Raw genomic sequence first — 16551 nt, forward strand, 5'->3', positions numbered from 1 at the left:
ACCGACCCTCCAAATCCAACGGGGCGCAGTGTCTATACTTTCAAATCCTGAGGCTGTGTCAATCGAGAGCATCACCACATTCATATTAACAACCTAAAAGTATTTCATTACACTCTATAACTTTGCACAAAAGGGGAAAATAACATACCCCAGGCAGGCCTTTCTGACAATATACATCTGCAGGATGGAGAAAAGGGGCAACACGCATTTCACACATTGTCACGGTTGCATGCTAGCAGCCTGAGACACTGATGGCCTGCAAAACACATCATGAAAGGTATTTTTCACGGGACATTGATACTAGGGAAGGAAAAGAGAATAATAAAAAAAAGAGGTTCTAAAAGGTTGTCATTGGCCCCGCAGATAACTAGCCCTTCCAACACCAACAATTCACAAAAGTAGGAGATTTAGTGGAGAAAAAAAGATGACAGTGCCGTTCATTAATCAAGGGAGACACAGCAAAATTTCAGAAAGGCGGTATTGACACCCTAGTTATACACTGAAGCATCTTAAACAATGTTGGGAATCATAGATGCACATGTATTCTCACGTTCAAAGCAACATCATCCGGGCTGTGGCCGACGCCATGTCTGGTAAACCAGAACCTGTTTCTTCATTTGTGGTGTCATCATTATCCTGATTAATAGGTTGCAGTAGATCAAAGGGGATGTCCGGGAATTCGGTGATGAAGCGACGCGCAATTAATGGCCCTGCAATCAAGATAACGAAAAGGATGAGCATCAGGAAGTAAAGAATGGCAAAGCGGATAACTCTGCGCTTTCGAAGTTTAGATTGCTTCAGAGAGTAGATCGGAGGGCGAATTTGACGACTACGATACTGTTAGAACGATATGAGGGTTAATGACCGAAGGGATATCAAGCCACATACCTTGGGCGCAACCAAAACAAGATGACTGAATGGAACTTGTCGACGAATGGGATGCAAAGTGCGGGAAGCATAAAGAACAAAAGTACATGACCGAGAATGAAGTCGGCAGCGAACAACCCGAGTTCAGTAATTTTGCAAAGGAACTCGCGACCGGGTTGAGAGATCGAATGCCAGCCCATGTTGTACCACTTTCCAGTCCACCATGCGATATTGGAGGAGTCTTGCCGGAATTCTCTCGTTAGCGCAAGGGAAATGATCAGCTTGAAGACAAATCGCTGAATGGCAGTGGCCGCGATCATTCCTATGAGAGCCCTCGGGAACGACCACCCTTCAAGGAAGAACATGACCTCAAAGAGAGCCAAGAGAGCAATAACAGCAACACCATGGGCAATCGCTGCAAGAACAGAACCAAATTTCTTGCAGCACATGCTTAAAATCGGACCCATGCAACAAGCCATTCCAAAGAGCGCAGCAAGGACACCGGCGTTGATAGCAATTGGTGCCAATGCAACAATACCGACACGAATCAGTGAATTAGTAGGCTTGGGGTTGTCTTGCACTCCGGTCTGAGCATTAATAAATAGATACGGAATAAGCGTAACAGCGACAAGGACCAGCGGCCCAACGATCTCGCTGAAGAAGATATTAGACAGGTGTGCCCTTGGTGCATCGGCAGAAAGTTTCTCTGAAGGGGAACCAAGCACTTTACGCTTGTAGCCGGTGATTCGAGTACGGGAAAGCCGGCAGAAAGCGATCCAGGACGAGGCGTGTGAGCGTGAATTGCCTCTAGACAGCCAACGCAAGTAGTCGCGATAGTCGATGAAAAAATCATTCCAGGCAAACTGGTGGGGGTTAAACAAAAATGGCGAAATGCAAAGGGCCAAAAGCGATGCCCAAAAGTACAGAAGCCATGCAGCCCAGACTGTTGCCGTTGCGAAGAGTAACATCATCAACGATCTGGCACCGAGGTAGATGGATGGGCCCGCGAAACGAGAATACAACACTCCAAATGGAATACGAGCAGTCGCAAAACCTCTTCCTGTACCGATATATCGAGCACCACCGAATGACAAGTTGTTGTGCAGAGAATTGGCATAAATCTGGCACACGAAGACCTCGAAGAGCGGGGAGAATGAACCAAAATGTTTTGCCAAACGGGTGGCAGCACGCCAGCATCCTCTTTCGGTCAACTCCTGAACCACCAATGGAACGAAAGAGATCAAGAACACGATACAAATTGAGACAATGCAACGCTGGACCCAGTCACGAACCGGATTGATGTCGGCGCAACCAGTTGGCTTCAAAGGATCGGTAATCGGCACACCCTTTTTGTAGACACAAGGAATGGTCTCATGTCGCAGAGCTCCCAAGTTGATAAGACAGATCATGAACATTTGGACTGAAAGCATGATGAACAGGTTGTTGATGTGGAAACCGGGGTGGGCGTAGAAGAAGGAGAAAAACCGGTCAAGAGGCAATTGGGTCCCTAAGTAGTAATACTCTCGCGACAACATTTGCTCTCCCATACCGGTTCCGATCTTAGTGGTGAAGTTCAGAATGGATCCGAAACCAAGGTCACGACCTTTACCGCACTGGTAGTATTCACAGTGCTTGATACGACCGCCACGAAGAAGTGCGTTCATGCCAGCGTAGATATCTTCGTTGAGGTGCAAACCTTTCTGAGCTTTGGAAACACCACCACGAGTTGTCATGAAGATACCATTCAAAAAGTCAGGATGTCCATAGTGCAATTTACCACCGATCTGAGCCATAGTACGCGCGAACAGGGTACCGAATGTTTGTTCTTTTCCAGCAGCCACATCACCGAGGATACCGATATTCTCCGAGAAAATATATTCACGAGCTCCAAGGATAGCAACGGGATTGGTTTTTGTTGGAGGTAAGCCAGGAGTATAAGGGGAAACGTTGTCCGTGGTCATCTCTTCGAACTCAGCCAAAACACTTCTAATCTTAAGACATTCTTCCAGATAGTTGTCCTGATTGGCATCAATAAGCTGAACATATTCGCCGCGGTAAAAGATAATAGCGTGGTTCTGATTATCAGATTTACCGTCTCCAAGAATAGGGTTGCCAGAAAGTTGAATCCGGAATTTCGGTCGCCGTAAGCCGTTCTCCATAATTTCCGAATGACCATCGATGAGTGCAGAATACAAACGTGGCTCTTCACCTTCGTTGACTGGAGGTTCTTCGTCCAAATATGCAATTTGGAGGTCAGGGTATGCACGAAGTAAAAACTCCGTGTTCTCGCGCTCTTCCTTGCTAAATTTCGCGTATCGTTGCATGGAGACACAGATCTTGAATTTTCGACGAGCCATCCGTTCTAATTCGCGTTCCAATTTTTCAGAATTTCCGCCAAACATTTGAACAACTTCGGGGTTTTCCACACGGTAGAGAAGCTTGATCGCGCGACTATAGTTCATAAAACCGGAAATTGTACGATACAGGGTCTGAGAACGGAGTGATGCCCAGATACGAGTGCGCAGAGTATACTCAGGAGCGGCCGATTTGAAACCGATACAGTAGAATGGAAGGTCGTCAATTTTGCTCTTGGCTGCGTCTTTCTCGCTCTTCTCGTACTCGCCGTTGAATTGCGAGGTCTCGTCTGCCAAAATCTTGGTGTCCTTCACGAAGCAGTCCCATTCATGTGGGTGAAGCTGTTTCAAGTACTCCAAAAGTGTCACGCGAGAGTAGGGTTCATCTTCGCGGATAATCTCTCGCAACGATAGGAGGATCTTCTCGCTATAATGGGGAATGAGCACTGTAAAAGTCGGCATGTTGTCCACGGGAACCGGTTCCGGGATCGGGGTGGAAAGGGATTGTGCGAAAAAGGAGATACGACGCTCCGCTTCACTCTGAGAGGGGAAAAACTCGGTCTTAAACGAATGATCTTCCTGAGAAACAAAGAAGGTTGGAGCACGTAGAGTCCGCTTGCCCTCCTGTTCGGATGGGACCTGGTGATAGAGCAGTTTCTGAACATGATCGATGGCCAACAAGTGTTCGCGGTACATGGAGATGACCACGGCGTTCCATATTTGGGATATCAAAACCTTTGGCTTGTACTTGATTTCCATGTCGGTAGTTGCAAGGACCTTCGAATAGATACGTTTTGGGAGGCGGGAGAATATATTTCGCCAGGGAGTCCAGATTGACACACCGAGGTAGAAGGAACGTGCAACGGAGAAGATCGTGTTCAAGATGATGTACCACAGATAAGTGTCGAGGAAAAACAACACCAAATCAGTGAATAACATCAAGCCCAGGAGGATCTTGGGCTGGTATTTACAGAGGATATCCTTAAGAATAGCGTCACCGGCACACCGATGTATCGTCATGATCGACAGGATTCGGATTGGGTCTTTGATGGAAAGAGTCAAGAAGAAGTAAGACTCAACGAACTTTGCGGTGAACACGCATACCCAGAGACCGTACGACATCCACATATCGTTTCCACGAAGACGAGGGAAACTGGCTGTGAAAGTCTGACTAGCAACGTATCGTCGGGAATTCTTTGTCAGGTAACTGCCAAAAAGTCCACCAAGTGGCATGACGGAGAAGAAAATAAATGTTGCCAATGCTATGAAGAACTGGACGATACCCAGGACTAGGGCTATCTTGTCATCCTGACGGATTCCAAAAACGTAGACGCTCGGTCCCAAATTTATCACGAAGACCACGATCAAGAAGAGCAATCGTTTTGTCAAATGCTGAGCGCCAGCCCATTGTCTTGGGACGTATGCCCACTCTGCAAGTGTTGCACCGATCATAATCAGCGACGCAATCGCCCCTCCAAGGCCCACTGCAGACCATGTCGCGGCAGCCTTAGGTTGATTGTCTAACCTCTGTTCGTAGTTTGGGGTGTACAATGGCTTGGAGTTGAAGGCTGTATAGAACCAGAAACCAGTAACGTGCATAACCCAAATGCGATTGAAGTTGACAAGCATGTGGAACCAAGATCGAGTTTCCTTGTACGTCTTGAAGAAAACCTTCTTCCAGTTGACATCTTTAAGCTTCATATAGCGTTCCGCGGGTGGAACGTCAACCAGCCTGGTCTTGTCCTCGAGAATGATACGTTCAATACCTTCGGGATACCAGAACAGTTGATTGATGTCATCGTATCCAATAATCTTGTTGTGGTCCCTTTCGCGACGAACATATTTTCCATCCAAAATTTCATAGCCTTGGTCACGACAATACTGGTAGAGCGGGGTAACGATCTCGTTGAGGTAGGTGAATTCAGGAACGGGTTCGACACGATTTTGGCATTCCGGGGACCGAAGGTAGTCATCGGCACACTTAAAGATGAAGCACAGGCATTCAGGCATGAATCGAACCTGGTTGGCTTCGCCCCAACAAAGCAAGTACAGAGCGATCTGACGGGCTCTCTCATGCTGTGACATGCGATTCATGCGAGTCTTCCATCGATATTCGGCGGCCTCAAGACTGTTATCGCCTTCCATAGACTCCAATGCTTGCTCTTCGTTGTTGGGATCCGACTGTGCTTTCTTTGCAGCCTTGCGCGCCTTGCGGGTTCTGCGGTTTGTTTTGCCAAGTTTCATGTTCGCGAACCCGACGGCATCGTCGAGATCCAAGTGAGCAGCGAAGTACCACCGTCGATAGTTTGCGTTGTCTCCTCCAATATAATCCGCATGGAGAGAAAGAAGTGCCTGGTTTGGTGTCATACGCGATGCACGGGAGTCGAGCTGGGTCATGAAGTGATCGTACATGTTGCGCATACTGTCACGCTGGAAACCGAACTTATTGACCAGATCCAAAAAGATGTCCTCAATCTCTTCCTTTGAAACGGGAATCTGAGCGTCTGACGCCCATGCTGGGTATGGCTCCCGTGATCTTTGGCCTGGGGGCAGGACGTTGCTGTAATCACCGTATATCGGTGTCGAGGCGCCCGAAGATCGATTTCCCCCATAGGAGATCTGGGAAGAAGGGGGTCTATAGCCTCTGCCTCCCATCTGGCTGTCGCTATAGCTATTATATCGATCATCTCCCCGGCCATAATAGTCCATGTCTGCTGCGCGGGCAGTCTCAGATCGCATAGTAAAGTCGCTGAAAGTTTCAGAATCCTCTTCAGAGTCACCGCGACGGGGATATCCACCCTGCCAGTTGTTGGACGGGCCAGATCCTTGGTCGTAATACTGGTCATTGTAGTAATCGTCTTGATAACCATATTGGTTATCATAGTAACCGTCTTGCTGGTACGGGTTGTTGGGATCGTAACCACTGGGAGCCGGTGTTGTCAGTTTAAACAAACTCGTGTCGAGAAAACGCTCGTTCTTACTTTCTGTCATAGTAGCCATCCCCATGCTGGGAGTAATCGGCTTGGTCATAATATCCTTGATCTTGATAGTAGGCATCGCCATGGCCCTGATGATAATCGTCGTAGGGATCCTGGGCACCGCCGCCGCCGCCGCCTCCTCCTCCTCCTCCTCCAGCACCTTGCGGATATGCCGACATGATGAATCAGGAGAAGCCGATAATGCTAATTTATAGATACGGAGAACATCAGGTCAACAACTGGTGCACCAGCAGAGATACAACTCCTCCCGTGTAGCCGACATCAAAGAATTTCGAGAAGGACTCACCTCATCTACCAAAGATGTGGCGGGCTGCCTGACAGAGCCGAGAATAGCAACAAGACGGGGCGGATAGTGGATTCGTCTGGTCGAGCTTATCAGCAGGTATCGATCAAGCGGGGAGTGGCTGGGCGTGTCTCGGAAGACCCTTTGAGACTACCCGACTCGCGGAACATACAAGATTATGATTCCAACATTCAAAAGGCCAGTTTTTTTGGCTGGTGAATTTTGTTGACAACCACAGTCTGGAGAGTTGTGAGACCCCGACGGAAGGGCTATAAAGATAGGAACCGAGTGATTGGAGCGAGTGATGATCAACACGGGCGATTTTGGTGATTAGTGAAACGAGCGAAGAGCGATGGGGCTTTTTCTGTGTGGCTGCAGCGAGAGGATGTGAGCCCGTGCTGGCAGGCACAATCAATGGAACAGCGAAAGTCACTCCTAACAGTCCAGCTTCCCAAATGAGTGTGAGGGTAAGTCAGGACAGTGACCTCCTCCTTGCGAGAAGAAGGGCGAAAAAGAGTTCAAGGGAAAACAACAGGTAAGGGGGGAGAGAGCCAAAAAAAAAAAAAGATCAAAAAACAAAAGAGTGTGAGAAGAGGTAAAAGAAAAGAACGAGAGCACCGGAACAAGATTGAGGTAAGTGGAGGGAGATCAACACACACCAAGCCAGCGGTGGGAAAGGGGAGCGAGAGATCAGGACAACGGAAGACGCCAGAGCAGGGCGAGCGGAGTTGATCAGGGCACCAACTTTTTTCTCCCTAATTATTGGCCCCAGGAGGGTGTGCCGGTGTAACTTACGGCGATGCGCTCATGCTCGACCCGTATTGGCGGACGCATGCAAACAAAGATAAAAAAGAACGTGAGCGGCCAATAGAATCCCCCCACAGACGGTGGAATTACTGGTAATGTCGGAAAGTTTCAGCGGTAATACACACACTTTTTCATGCAGGCGACAGACACTCCCAAATTACGTGGAAGACGAGAGGGGTCCGGTCCTGCACCGTCCTGGACTCCTGGGCGCTAAATGGGCTCCAGGATCCCCACCGCCTCATGGCATTTCCCAGGCCTGGAATGCACTGTGGTGACCGGGCCCCCAGCGAAAACCCCCCCAATTCGCGGGCTGGCTCCAGACAGGGGCGCGAAGTTCTGAGCCAATGAATCTCGGGATTTACCCATGGGCCTATCCAGCGCAGGACCCCTGGTAATATGTGGTCCACTCAAATCCTGATGATTTCCCTTCAGGCGGGATTGGCTGGACTCTTCAAAAAAACCACACCAGCACGAACTCCTTGTGCCTCAAAATTGTTGAAGGCTTGTTTGCTGCCCTTCAGCTTTCACCAGGATGGTGGCAAATCTACCGAGAAGAGCGTGACTCCCGCACATGAAAACTCTTCAATACCGCAACTCTCTCAGCATCTTGTCGTGGAACATACGCAAAAAGCATCTCTTCACCAGGTGACCCCTCAGATCTCGAAGCCTAGGGTTGAGCGGACAATTGATAGGGCAGAAACACAAGTGTCGCCAGACCCCCAAATCATCTGAGCGCGGGTTTGGTGTCCTCCATGCTCCCGTACGGAGCACAACGTATGTAAGAATCTGCTTGTACAGGGAGTACTCTGTACTGTAACCCTTAATTACCGTATTTAACACCAGTTTTGATTTTACTGTCAATCACGAGTGGCGGAATTCACAGCAGAGTTTTTGGCTTTTGGTTTTTTCTTTTCTGCCTGATACATCAGGTATCTAGGATACCCTACTCCGTACACAATACAAACATGTATACGGAGTACATAATGTGTGTACTCTGTTGTAAGACCACAAGCCAGCCATTGACAATATTGGCACGCCATCTCTAGCGATCAGGCAGGTTTCCAATTAACGGTGGACGATGCCAGCATCAAGAACCCAGAGAGACAACCCTGGACATGGATGGATGTCGATGCTCTGCATTGCTGTTGAAAGGACAGTCCAAACCAGACAGTCCAAACACATTTCGTAAGGATTGTCTCGCGTTTGAACCAGGGAATACATGGGAACTCCCCAAAAACTTTCCGGGACACGGTTTGTTTCCCCAAACGTCCTCCCTGATTAACGAGTTCGTTACTCCGTCCTCTCAACCATGCCCAAACGCAACCGGGCGAACGTATCCTGGGCGGTCGGAAATTGACCCGCGAACTCCAGCCCAGTCTCTCAGTCGACCTAGCAGCGAATAGTTTCGATGGCTGTGCTGAGATTCCCTGCAAATTGCCACGCTGGGTCCGCGGACAGTGTTGGTGTGGGGGGGGGGGAATATCTGAAACAGTTACCAAATTTACTTCCGCGGGGCCCACGGTCAAGACCTTGATTGTCGCCTTGAAACCTCCCGTTTACTGATGTAGAGCGCCCGTCAGTGTTGGCCGCAGGCTGTGTCTCAAGCATGTGCTTCGCAACGGACCTGGGAGTCACCAGTCTCGACTATGTAGTAACTATATTACACAGGTGCTGACAACGGTCTCAAGGCAGCATGGCGATGCGTCTACTCTACTCCGTATATATTCGATAACATTACTCCTTATATTGATGAAGATCAACCTAACTCAAAGACGACGATGTAGTTTGATGAAACCGAGGCAATAATACATAGAAATTTTCCCTTCCAAGTCCTTTAATCTGTCGGTAATGCAACAAAGCCAGAAGCTGCCATTTCCAACCGCCATGATAAAACGGGCCCGAAAATAGGCTTTCTTCCATCATTCATGCGAGATAAAATTCCGATAAAGAGATTGTCATTCTCCTTGCAGATTTTTACAACGGCATTGAAGCTGGGCTCGTTTCACTTCGAAGAGGACATCTGACAGGAAAAGGGAAAAAAAAGGAATTTTTGAGACATATGGGTGAGCTGTTCAGTCCGAGCGGTGACAGCTCATCTGCCAGACCAGGCAATGACGCATCTGCCGCCAACAATCTGTCAAATCCGAGCAACGTCTTGACGACAGCTTCCGAGTGGACTGTCAGGCGCGATCAAAAACAAGGCATTTTGCTTGCAGAATTCCCTCGACGTCAGAGCAGAAACCCCCTCGTTTTTCATAAGCTGATCCCTGACGTACACGAAATGCCGCAATGCTAACCGTTGATGTTCTGTGAATCTTTCTCCAACGGGAAACTGATGTCTCAAAGCCCAAAACTACTGTACTACAAAGCATGCATGTACATGCTTTGGTGTACGTATCGAGTCTGCTCAATTGAAGAGGGGTTGGACCGGACGTTCTTAATCATATGATCAAAATCTGGATTGAGATCCGCGTTGTTCTTGCATTCGAGACTGTGTCCTAAGTTCATATACACATACTCTCGTCTCAGCCACGAACACCTTTCCCCTGTTACCAAAATTGTGCCCATCAAGCCAAGGTCAGCCCTAGCCTTCCAGAGATTCCACGGGCATTTGAGGCTCTGTAGGAATGTTATCCAAATCTCAGCAGAGGCTTCACTTCTCCCGAACTCTCCCATGACTCAGCAGGTATTCAGATCCGTGCTCAGGATATAATTTTTACGCAAAAAAGCACCATAGATTGAAGGATCAGGTGAAACCATGGTACTTGTTAAAATGCTGTTATGCGCAAAACTCTATTCTAGCAGGCTATCACCAGATGTGCTTTCCTGGTTCACACATGATGAGGTCTCGGGCATAGGCTATAGCCTGGCGACAGTATAAATACAACTCGACATGGCATCAATGATAGCCACCGGGGGAAACAGCTTGTTTTCTTCAGTGATCCTAGGCATGCTTTAATGGTGGAGGGAACACCTGCTGAAGAAAACAAGCCGTTTCCTCCGGTGACTACCAATGCTATCCGCATTGGGTCTTTGCTCAGCATACCGAAACAGACATGCGCATCCCAAACCGCCCACCCCCGATCCCCCCAAAAATGGCAAATGTAAAACAAGGGTCGTCACAGCACACAAAATCAGAGTGGCCGGGCTTCCATCGAGAAGAAATAAATCTCCGGCGGGAGCAGCAGTTACTTTCTTGATTGCCCAACATTGCATGGGTCTGTTCGTCGTGCAGGATGCAGACCATTCAAGGCTGTGGGAAGACGATGCGATATTTGCCCCATTCTTCAAGACGTACAACATTCCCTTGGTACTAGAGCGGCGGACGGCTGAGGAGATCAGATCTGCAGAGTTGGTTCTCACATATTAATATTCACTGATAAACACAACTTGATCTGGAAACATGAGGGGGTTCAAACGTGAGAGCATGATATCCAAACGAACATCCAGCCCCCTGAAAAACCTGCCCAGCGCGCACTGCCGAAAATAGCCCCTTGACTGGTACGGATCTTGTAATTTACAGTGCCAATACTAGCAGGTGATTGGACAGAACCGTGTATGGGACGCGTAATGGGCTTGCCCCTTTCTCCAGGCGCTCCTTACCCAGATCGTCACTTTGGCAGACTTTCTCGTCCGTCGCTCGACATCAACTCCAAAACCGCTCGTTACCTTTCATCCTCGCTCCCTGTTTCAACCTCCCCAGCCTTTTGAATGAATTGATCGCCCCTCGATCCCATCTCTCTTTTCCTTTCTCCCCACTTCACGACGTTCTTTTTGTTTAAAAACTACTTTTTTCACTTCAATCGTCCTTCTTTTATCGAGCGAGACCTGCGTTTTCTCCTGTTCTTGCCGCACAGCAACTCGCTCATCTCCATCGCTTTTGACCGATTAACTACCCATTCAAAGAGACTCCGAGATAAACACGATATACATATCTATTATTGTTTTTAATCTATCACTGTCATGAGACTTTCAAATATCTTGGCCAGCACGGCCGTCGTTGCTGGCTCGCTGGTGTCAGCAGAGCTCGACCCTATCGTTATCAAGGTCGGTCCACCTCGCGAACATTCTCGTTGATCCGGGGACAGTCCAACTGACGTGTATCCATTTCAGGGATCTAAATTCTTCTACAAAACAAATGGCACGGAATTGTAAGCGCAACCCCTCCAAGCAAAACAGCGAAGTGGAAATAGAAACTGACCGTTCATGCTAGTTTCATGCGAGGAGTCGCATACCAAGGTACGTGGCGATCATCACCATCATTTTTTTTTTTTTTTCGAATTCATGGATGCTCTCGGCGGTATGAAATTTAGTACTAAAAATGAACCTGTATCCAGAGGACTTCTCCAGTAACGGAACCACGAGCGGGTCGGACAATTACAAAGACCCTTTGGCCAATGTTGATAACTGCAAGCGTGACATTCCTCTGTTGCAGGAATTGCGAACAAACACGATCCGAGTGTACGCCATCGATCCCAAAAAGGATCATTCCGAGTGTATGAAGATGCTCGACGATGCCGGCATCTACGTTGTTGCCGACCTTGGAGAGCCAAAAACATCCATCAACCGTGATGATCCCAAGTGGGACGATGAACTCTATGAACGTTACACAACCGTCATCGATGAGCTTGCCCAATACAGCAACGTTTTGGGTTTCTTCGCCGGAAACGAAGTTACAAACAACAAGAGCAACACTGAGGCTAGTGCATTCGTCAAGGCTGCCGTTCGTGACATGAAGGCCTATATCAAACGGAAGAATTATCGCCCAATGGGAGTTGGATACGCCACAAACGATGATGCAGAGATCCGTGACGACATGGCTGATTACTTCAACTGCAACTCTGAAGATGAAGCCATCGACTTCTGGGGTTATAACATCTACTCTTGGTGTGGAGATTCCAGCTTCAAAGAATCCGGATATGATGCCGTTGTCAAATATTTCAAGGACTTTAACATCCCCGTTTTCTTCGCCGAGTATGGTTGCAACCATGTGCAACCCCGTAAATTCACCGAAGTTGGGGCTATTTACGGCCCTCAAATGACACCTGTCTTGAGCGGTGGTATTGTCTACATGTACTTCCAGGAAGAAAACGACTATGGTATGTTATTGATCTACCCTCTGTCTACTTGCGAGCTAACCATTTTTTTTCCCCTTAGGTTTGGTCAAGATTGAGAATGACAAAGCCAAAAAGCTGGAAGACTTCAAATATCTCCAGAAGCAAATGCAGAAAGTCGATCCCGATGGCGTCCAGATGTCTGATTACAAACCCACCAACACTGCTCTCCAAGCTTGCCCAACCAGCAGAGTCTGGAAATCAAACAAGGATCTCCCTCCTACCCCCAACAGAGAACTCTGCAACTGTATGGTTAAGAGCTTGAGCTGCGTTGCCAATGATAAGATCGACGACGAGGACTTGGGCGACCTCTTTGGCACTGTTTGTGGATTGAGCGAGGAAGCCTGCACAGGCATCGCCACCGATCCAGAGAAGGGTGTCTATGGAGCCTACAGCATGTGTAGCCCACGTGAAAAACTCTCGTTCGCATTCAACTCGTACTACGAAGAGCAATCTGCCAAGGGCAACGGCCAGAACGCATGTGACTTTAAGGGTAGTGCTAAGCGACAATCCCCTATCGAACCATCCGGCACCTGCAGCTCGCTCATCGAGCAAGCTGGAAAGGACGGCAAGGGCAGCGTAACCTCTGTCCCGAATGGCTCCTCTTCCTCCTCTGCTGCCTCGCCAATGGCCATTTCTCCCCTCAACCTTAACTTCCTCCAGCTTGTTGCTTATCTCTTATGTGCGGCGATGGCTGGTGCTGGTGTGATTCTATTGTAAATACCTAGTTGAAAGCGGTTCCTTGATTTTGCTGTACCTTTTAATGACTCCTTTTTTTTTTTTTTTAACCCGTGTTCAAATACCTTGGTTGGCAATAAGCTTTCCTTTTTTTTACAGCGGCTTATATAATTCCAGCCATAAATGAAAGAGTGCCTCCCTTTCATGCAAAGAATAGAATATATGCTTTCTATGAGCCTCTATTCCTGGGTTCTATATCGAGTCCAATAACCTCTTTTAATCTCTTTCGTTCATAGCACTTGTTGAAAATTCAATATTAGTAAATCAAACCCCTCTCCGTATGCCTTTAGTGTGAGAAGTATCAAGGGCCATCGGCAAAAGGTCTCAATGGTTGTCCCCGATCCTCTGTGATATCCTGGTACAATTGCGTTCCGTGGTCACAGATGCATTCGAAACCCCCATACGGAGTAGAGCAGTACGCGTTTGTCAACTCTGTGCTTCCCACCTTGACGATCTTGAAGCACCTGTCGGAAGATGGGAGGTAAGTACGCTGTCCAATCCCATTGACGAGTTTCCATGGCGAGACAGCCAGGCATTCGTCAATCGCTTTACTGCCCGCCAAAAAAAAAAAAAAAGAGGTTGGTGGAGATAACCCCGGGGTCTCCGGGCAGGGTGGATCGCCGTCTCCGGGAAAGCGTTCACGAATGCCATGTATAGCAGAATTCAAAGAAACATGCAATCGGGCCGAAAAAAGGTTCCCGATTAGCGGATTTCCGAGCATGTACGAAGTATTGAGTATGGGAGTTTCTCTATTTGTTCTCGAAGCAAGACACCTTGGTTGTGCGGCCAACTGGTTGCATTTCATGTGGATGTAGCTCCCCATCTCCTGCGGGAACCCATGGTCAAGAGAAATGCCGCGTATGAGCTGCAGTCATATCAAACTTGAATCGCGGATGGTAGGAATGACACGAAAACGGCACGGATGTTGTCAAATTCCCTTAAGCTGATTCTTGAGTCTATACTTCATCCGCATGTGTGGTTACACTACATATTCGGATGTAGTATTGCTGACGTCGATTCCTACCATCGTTCCCGGACCTGCTCCATTACCTATCCGTGCACTAGAAGAATACTGGTCACAACGCTTGTTTATGTGGATTGAATTACACGGCTTCTGAGGTGTCTCTTGCGGGGAGCCAACCACGCTTTCTTCTCAGACCCGGCATCACCATGAACCGGCTGGCTGACGTATGCGCAAAATGAGCATGCTGATTCTTTACGTTCCGAATCCTCCTGTGTTGATGCACATCATGCAAGTGTGCGAGACTGGAATGCAAATGGAAACGGCATCCGAGCAACATCAATAGTATCGGAGTCAATATGTATGCATCGTCCCATACCAATTTCGTAGGCCATCATTTCGGAGGTGGAAGTATTAGGACACATAAGTATATACCCCTCAAGGACAGTTGACATAAATGGCCGTCCTGTACCTCCGGAAAACTTAACAATTTTACTTTGATACCGACTATTGTGGAGTGAAAATCATGGCTCGCATCAACGTGGTAGTCAGTTTTTTGGCTGCATTGGCTGTTGTCCAGGCAGCTCAACTCTTGAACCTCGATGGCCAGAAAGACGCCGTTCCTGGTTCCTATGTTGTTGTAATGAACGATGGACTATCAGGTCTTGACTTTGAATCCCATGTGAAGTCTATGGCGAAAGTTCAAAAGGCGAACGCGTTAAAACGGGATTTTGACAACACAGCCGACGGTGTGAAGTTTAAGTATAATATCAACGGATGGCAAGCATACAGCGGTAAATTCGACAACAAAACGATACAGAGTATCCTTGACGATCCCAGGGTAAGCGAGCTGCGACCCTTCTGCTAAGGTATATTGTATTTTAGCTGATAGTTTCCAGGTGAATTATATCGAACCCCAGCGTACTTTCAGAGCATTTGGCTGGGTAACACAAGACAACGCTCCTTCGTGGGGGCTCGGTCGAATTTCGCACACATCGCGGGGCAGAATGGATTACGTGTATGATTCTTCAGCCGGAGAAAATGTGACCGTTTATTCTGTCGACTCAGGCGTTGACATCTCGCATCCCGAGTTTGAAGGGCGCGCCATTTGGGGTGTTAACGCGGCGGACAATTCCGACGTAGACCAGATTGGCCATGGAACGCACACTTCCGGGACGATCGCCGGGAAGACGTACGGAGTTGCAAAAATGGCTAAAATTGTTGCAGTCAAGGTCCTGGACGCTGGCGGTCAGGGTACCAACGGTGGTATCATCCAAGGCATTAACTGGGCAGTGAATCACGCTAGACAAAACAACGTCACCGGTAAAGCAGTTATGAACATGAGCTTTGGAGGTGGTCTGTCACGAGCCATCAACGAGGCTGCCTCCAGCGCAGTTCGAGCTGGTATATTCATGGTGGCAGCTGCTGGTAACAACAATGTCAGTACGCAGTTGAGGCTCACAAATCCGAATATTTTGCTGACACCGAGTAGGAAGACGCGCGATACACGACACCCGCGAGCGCTAGAGGAGTTTGTGCTGTGGGAGCGTCCACCCAAAACGATCTCAAAGCCAGATTTTCCAATTGGGGCCCAACTCGTAAGTAGTGTGCAATTTCACGCCTGCCGATCCTGATCCTGAGTTTGTATAGTTGCCGTATACGCTCCAGGAGACAGAATTTGGTCGGCAATGCCCGATGGCGGCAGGGATGTCATGCGTGGGACGTCCATGGCAGCTCCGCACGTTGCTGGCGTTGCTGCAGTCCTCATTTCATCCGAAAAGATTGGGACTGACAGGCTTTGTGAGCGTATCAAGGAGCTATCAGTATCAAGCATCCAATCTCCCGGGGCAGACACTACAGACAAGCTGCTGTATAACGGAAGCGGCCAATAAGTGACGGGCAGGCATGGTTTTGGCCTTGTAAGGATAAATCGTAATAGACTCTATAGGAGTTTCATCCATAGCCGCAGAATGATACCTCCTACTCGATGATTCAGTGTCGGCTGCTTTGTTTTGCCCGGCCGGCACCGAGGTCGAACGGGGCGGATGTTGAATTAAGCTCATCGGTGGCGCTATGACCAAATGCGCATTGAGTAACTTGTTAGCGAAGCTCATCAGTCACCCCAAAGCTATCGACTGGCCAATTGAAGGTCCAGGCTTCACTCTCGCCACACGGAGCAGGCCAACGTTTTTGTATGTACTCCGCATGCGCGACTCCGCGGTTTCGAGGATGTAGTACAGCGCTGCAGGCGGATCTACGGCTCAGAGTGGCGTGACTTTTCCCGGTTAGCACTTGAGAAAACGGCCAAACTGGATATTTTCGATGTGTGAAGGCATTGATGCGGATAAGAGGGCCTATCAGGTGTCGAAGCTCTTCGCATAAACTCTGGCAAAGACCACGGACTGGACCCTACTGATGACGAAATGAT

At 48.5% G+C, this 16551-nt stretch overlaps 3 protein-coding genes across 3 annotated transcripts; 2 read left to right on the forward strand and 1 right to left on the reverse strand.

Moving 5' to 3' along the window:
* Nucleotides 1-19: 19 nt before the first annotated feature.
* On the reverse strand, nt 20-7170 carry FKS1 (1,3-beta-D-glucan synthase). The gene is made up of 5 exons (XM_003065465.2): nt 6676-7170; nt 6507-6582; nt 6203-6403; nt 889-6144; nt 20-829 (listed from the first exon to the last, which is right to left on the reverse strand). The coding sequence occupies exons 3-5, from the start codon at nt 6376-6378 to the stop codon at nt 553-555; spliced, it is 5709 nt and encodes a 1902-aa protein (XP_003065511.1). The 5' UTR covers nt 6379-6403; nt 6507-6582; nt 6676-7170; the 3' UTR covers nt 20-552.
* Nucleotides 7171-10948: 3778 nt separating this feature from the next.
* On the forward strand, nt 10949-13375 carry GAS1 (1,3-beta-glucanosyltransferase gas1). The gene is made up of 5 exons (XM_003065466.2): nt 10949-11357; nt 11424-11461; nt 11524-11549; nt 11648-12409; nt 12468-13375. The coding sequence occupies exons 1-5, from the start codon at nt 11274-11276 to the stop codon at nt 13142-13144; spliced, it is 1587 nt and encodes a 528-aa protein (XP_003065512.1). The 5' UTR covers nt 10949-11273; the 3' UTR covers nt 13145-13375.
* Nucleotides 13376-14649: 1274 nt separating this feature from the next.
* On the forward strand, nt 14650-16015 carry D8B26_001470 (uncharacterized protein; the record flags this gene model as incomplete). The annotated part of the gene is made up of 4 exons (XM_003065467.1): nt 14650-14964; nt 15023-15562; nt 15616-15721; nt 15774-16015. The coding sequence occupies 4 exons, from the start codon at nt 14650-14652 to the stop codon at nt 16013-16015; spliced, it is 1203 nt and encodes a 400-aa protein (XP_003065513.1).
* Nucleotides 16016-16551: the final 536 nt, after the last annotated feature.

Source organism: Coccidioides posadasii, chromosome 1 (genome assembly GCF_018416015.2).
Source record: "Coccidioides posadasii str. Silveira chromosome 1, complete sequence".
NCBI lineage: Eukaryota > Fungi > Ascomycota > Eurotiomycetes > Onygenales > Onygenaceae > Coccidioides > Coccidioides posadasii.

What these genes read in the sequence shown, in the direction of transcription:
- FKS1 (XM_003065465.2), bottom strand. Translation starts at nt 6,378, where the DNA reads ATGTCGGCATATCCGCAAGGTGCTGGAGGAGGAGGAGGAGGAGGCGGC. An exon ending in GATGGCTACTATGACAGAAA is followed by an intron (nt 6,145 to 6,202) that starts GTAAGAACGAGC and finishes ACCGGCTCCCAG; the next exon opens with TGGTTACGATCCCAACAACC. An exon ending in TTGTTTTGGTTGCGCCCAAG is followed by an intron (nt 830 to 888) that starts GTATGTGGCTTG and finishes ACAGTATCGTAG; the next exon opens with TCGTCAAATTCGCCCTCCGA.
- GAS1 (XM_003065466.2), top strand. Translation starts at nt 11,274, where the DNA reads ATGAGACTTTCAAATATCTTGGCCAGCACGGCCGTCGTTGCTGGCTCG. An exon ending in TCGACCCTATCGTTATCAAG is followed by an intron (nt 11,358 to 11,423) that starts GTCGGTCCACCT and finishes TATCCATTTCAG; the next exon opens with GGATCTAAATTCTTCTACAA. An exon ending in AAAACAAATGGCACGGAATT is followed by an intron (nt 11,462 to 11,523) that starts GTAAGCGCAACC and finishes CGTTCATGCTAG; the next exon opens with TTTCATGCGAGGAGTCGCAT.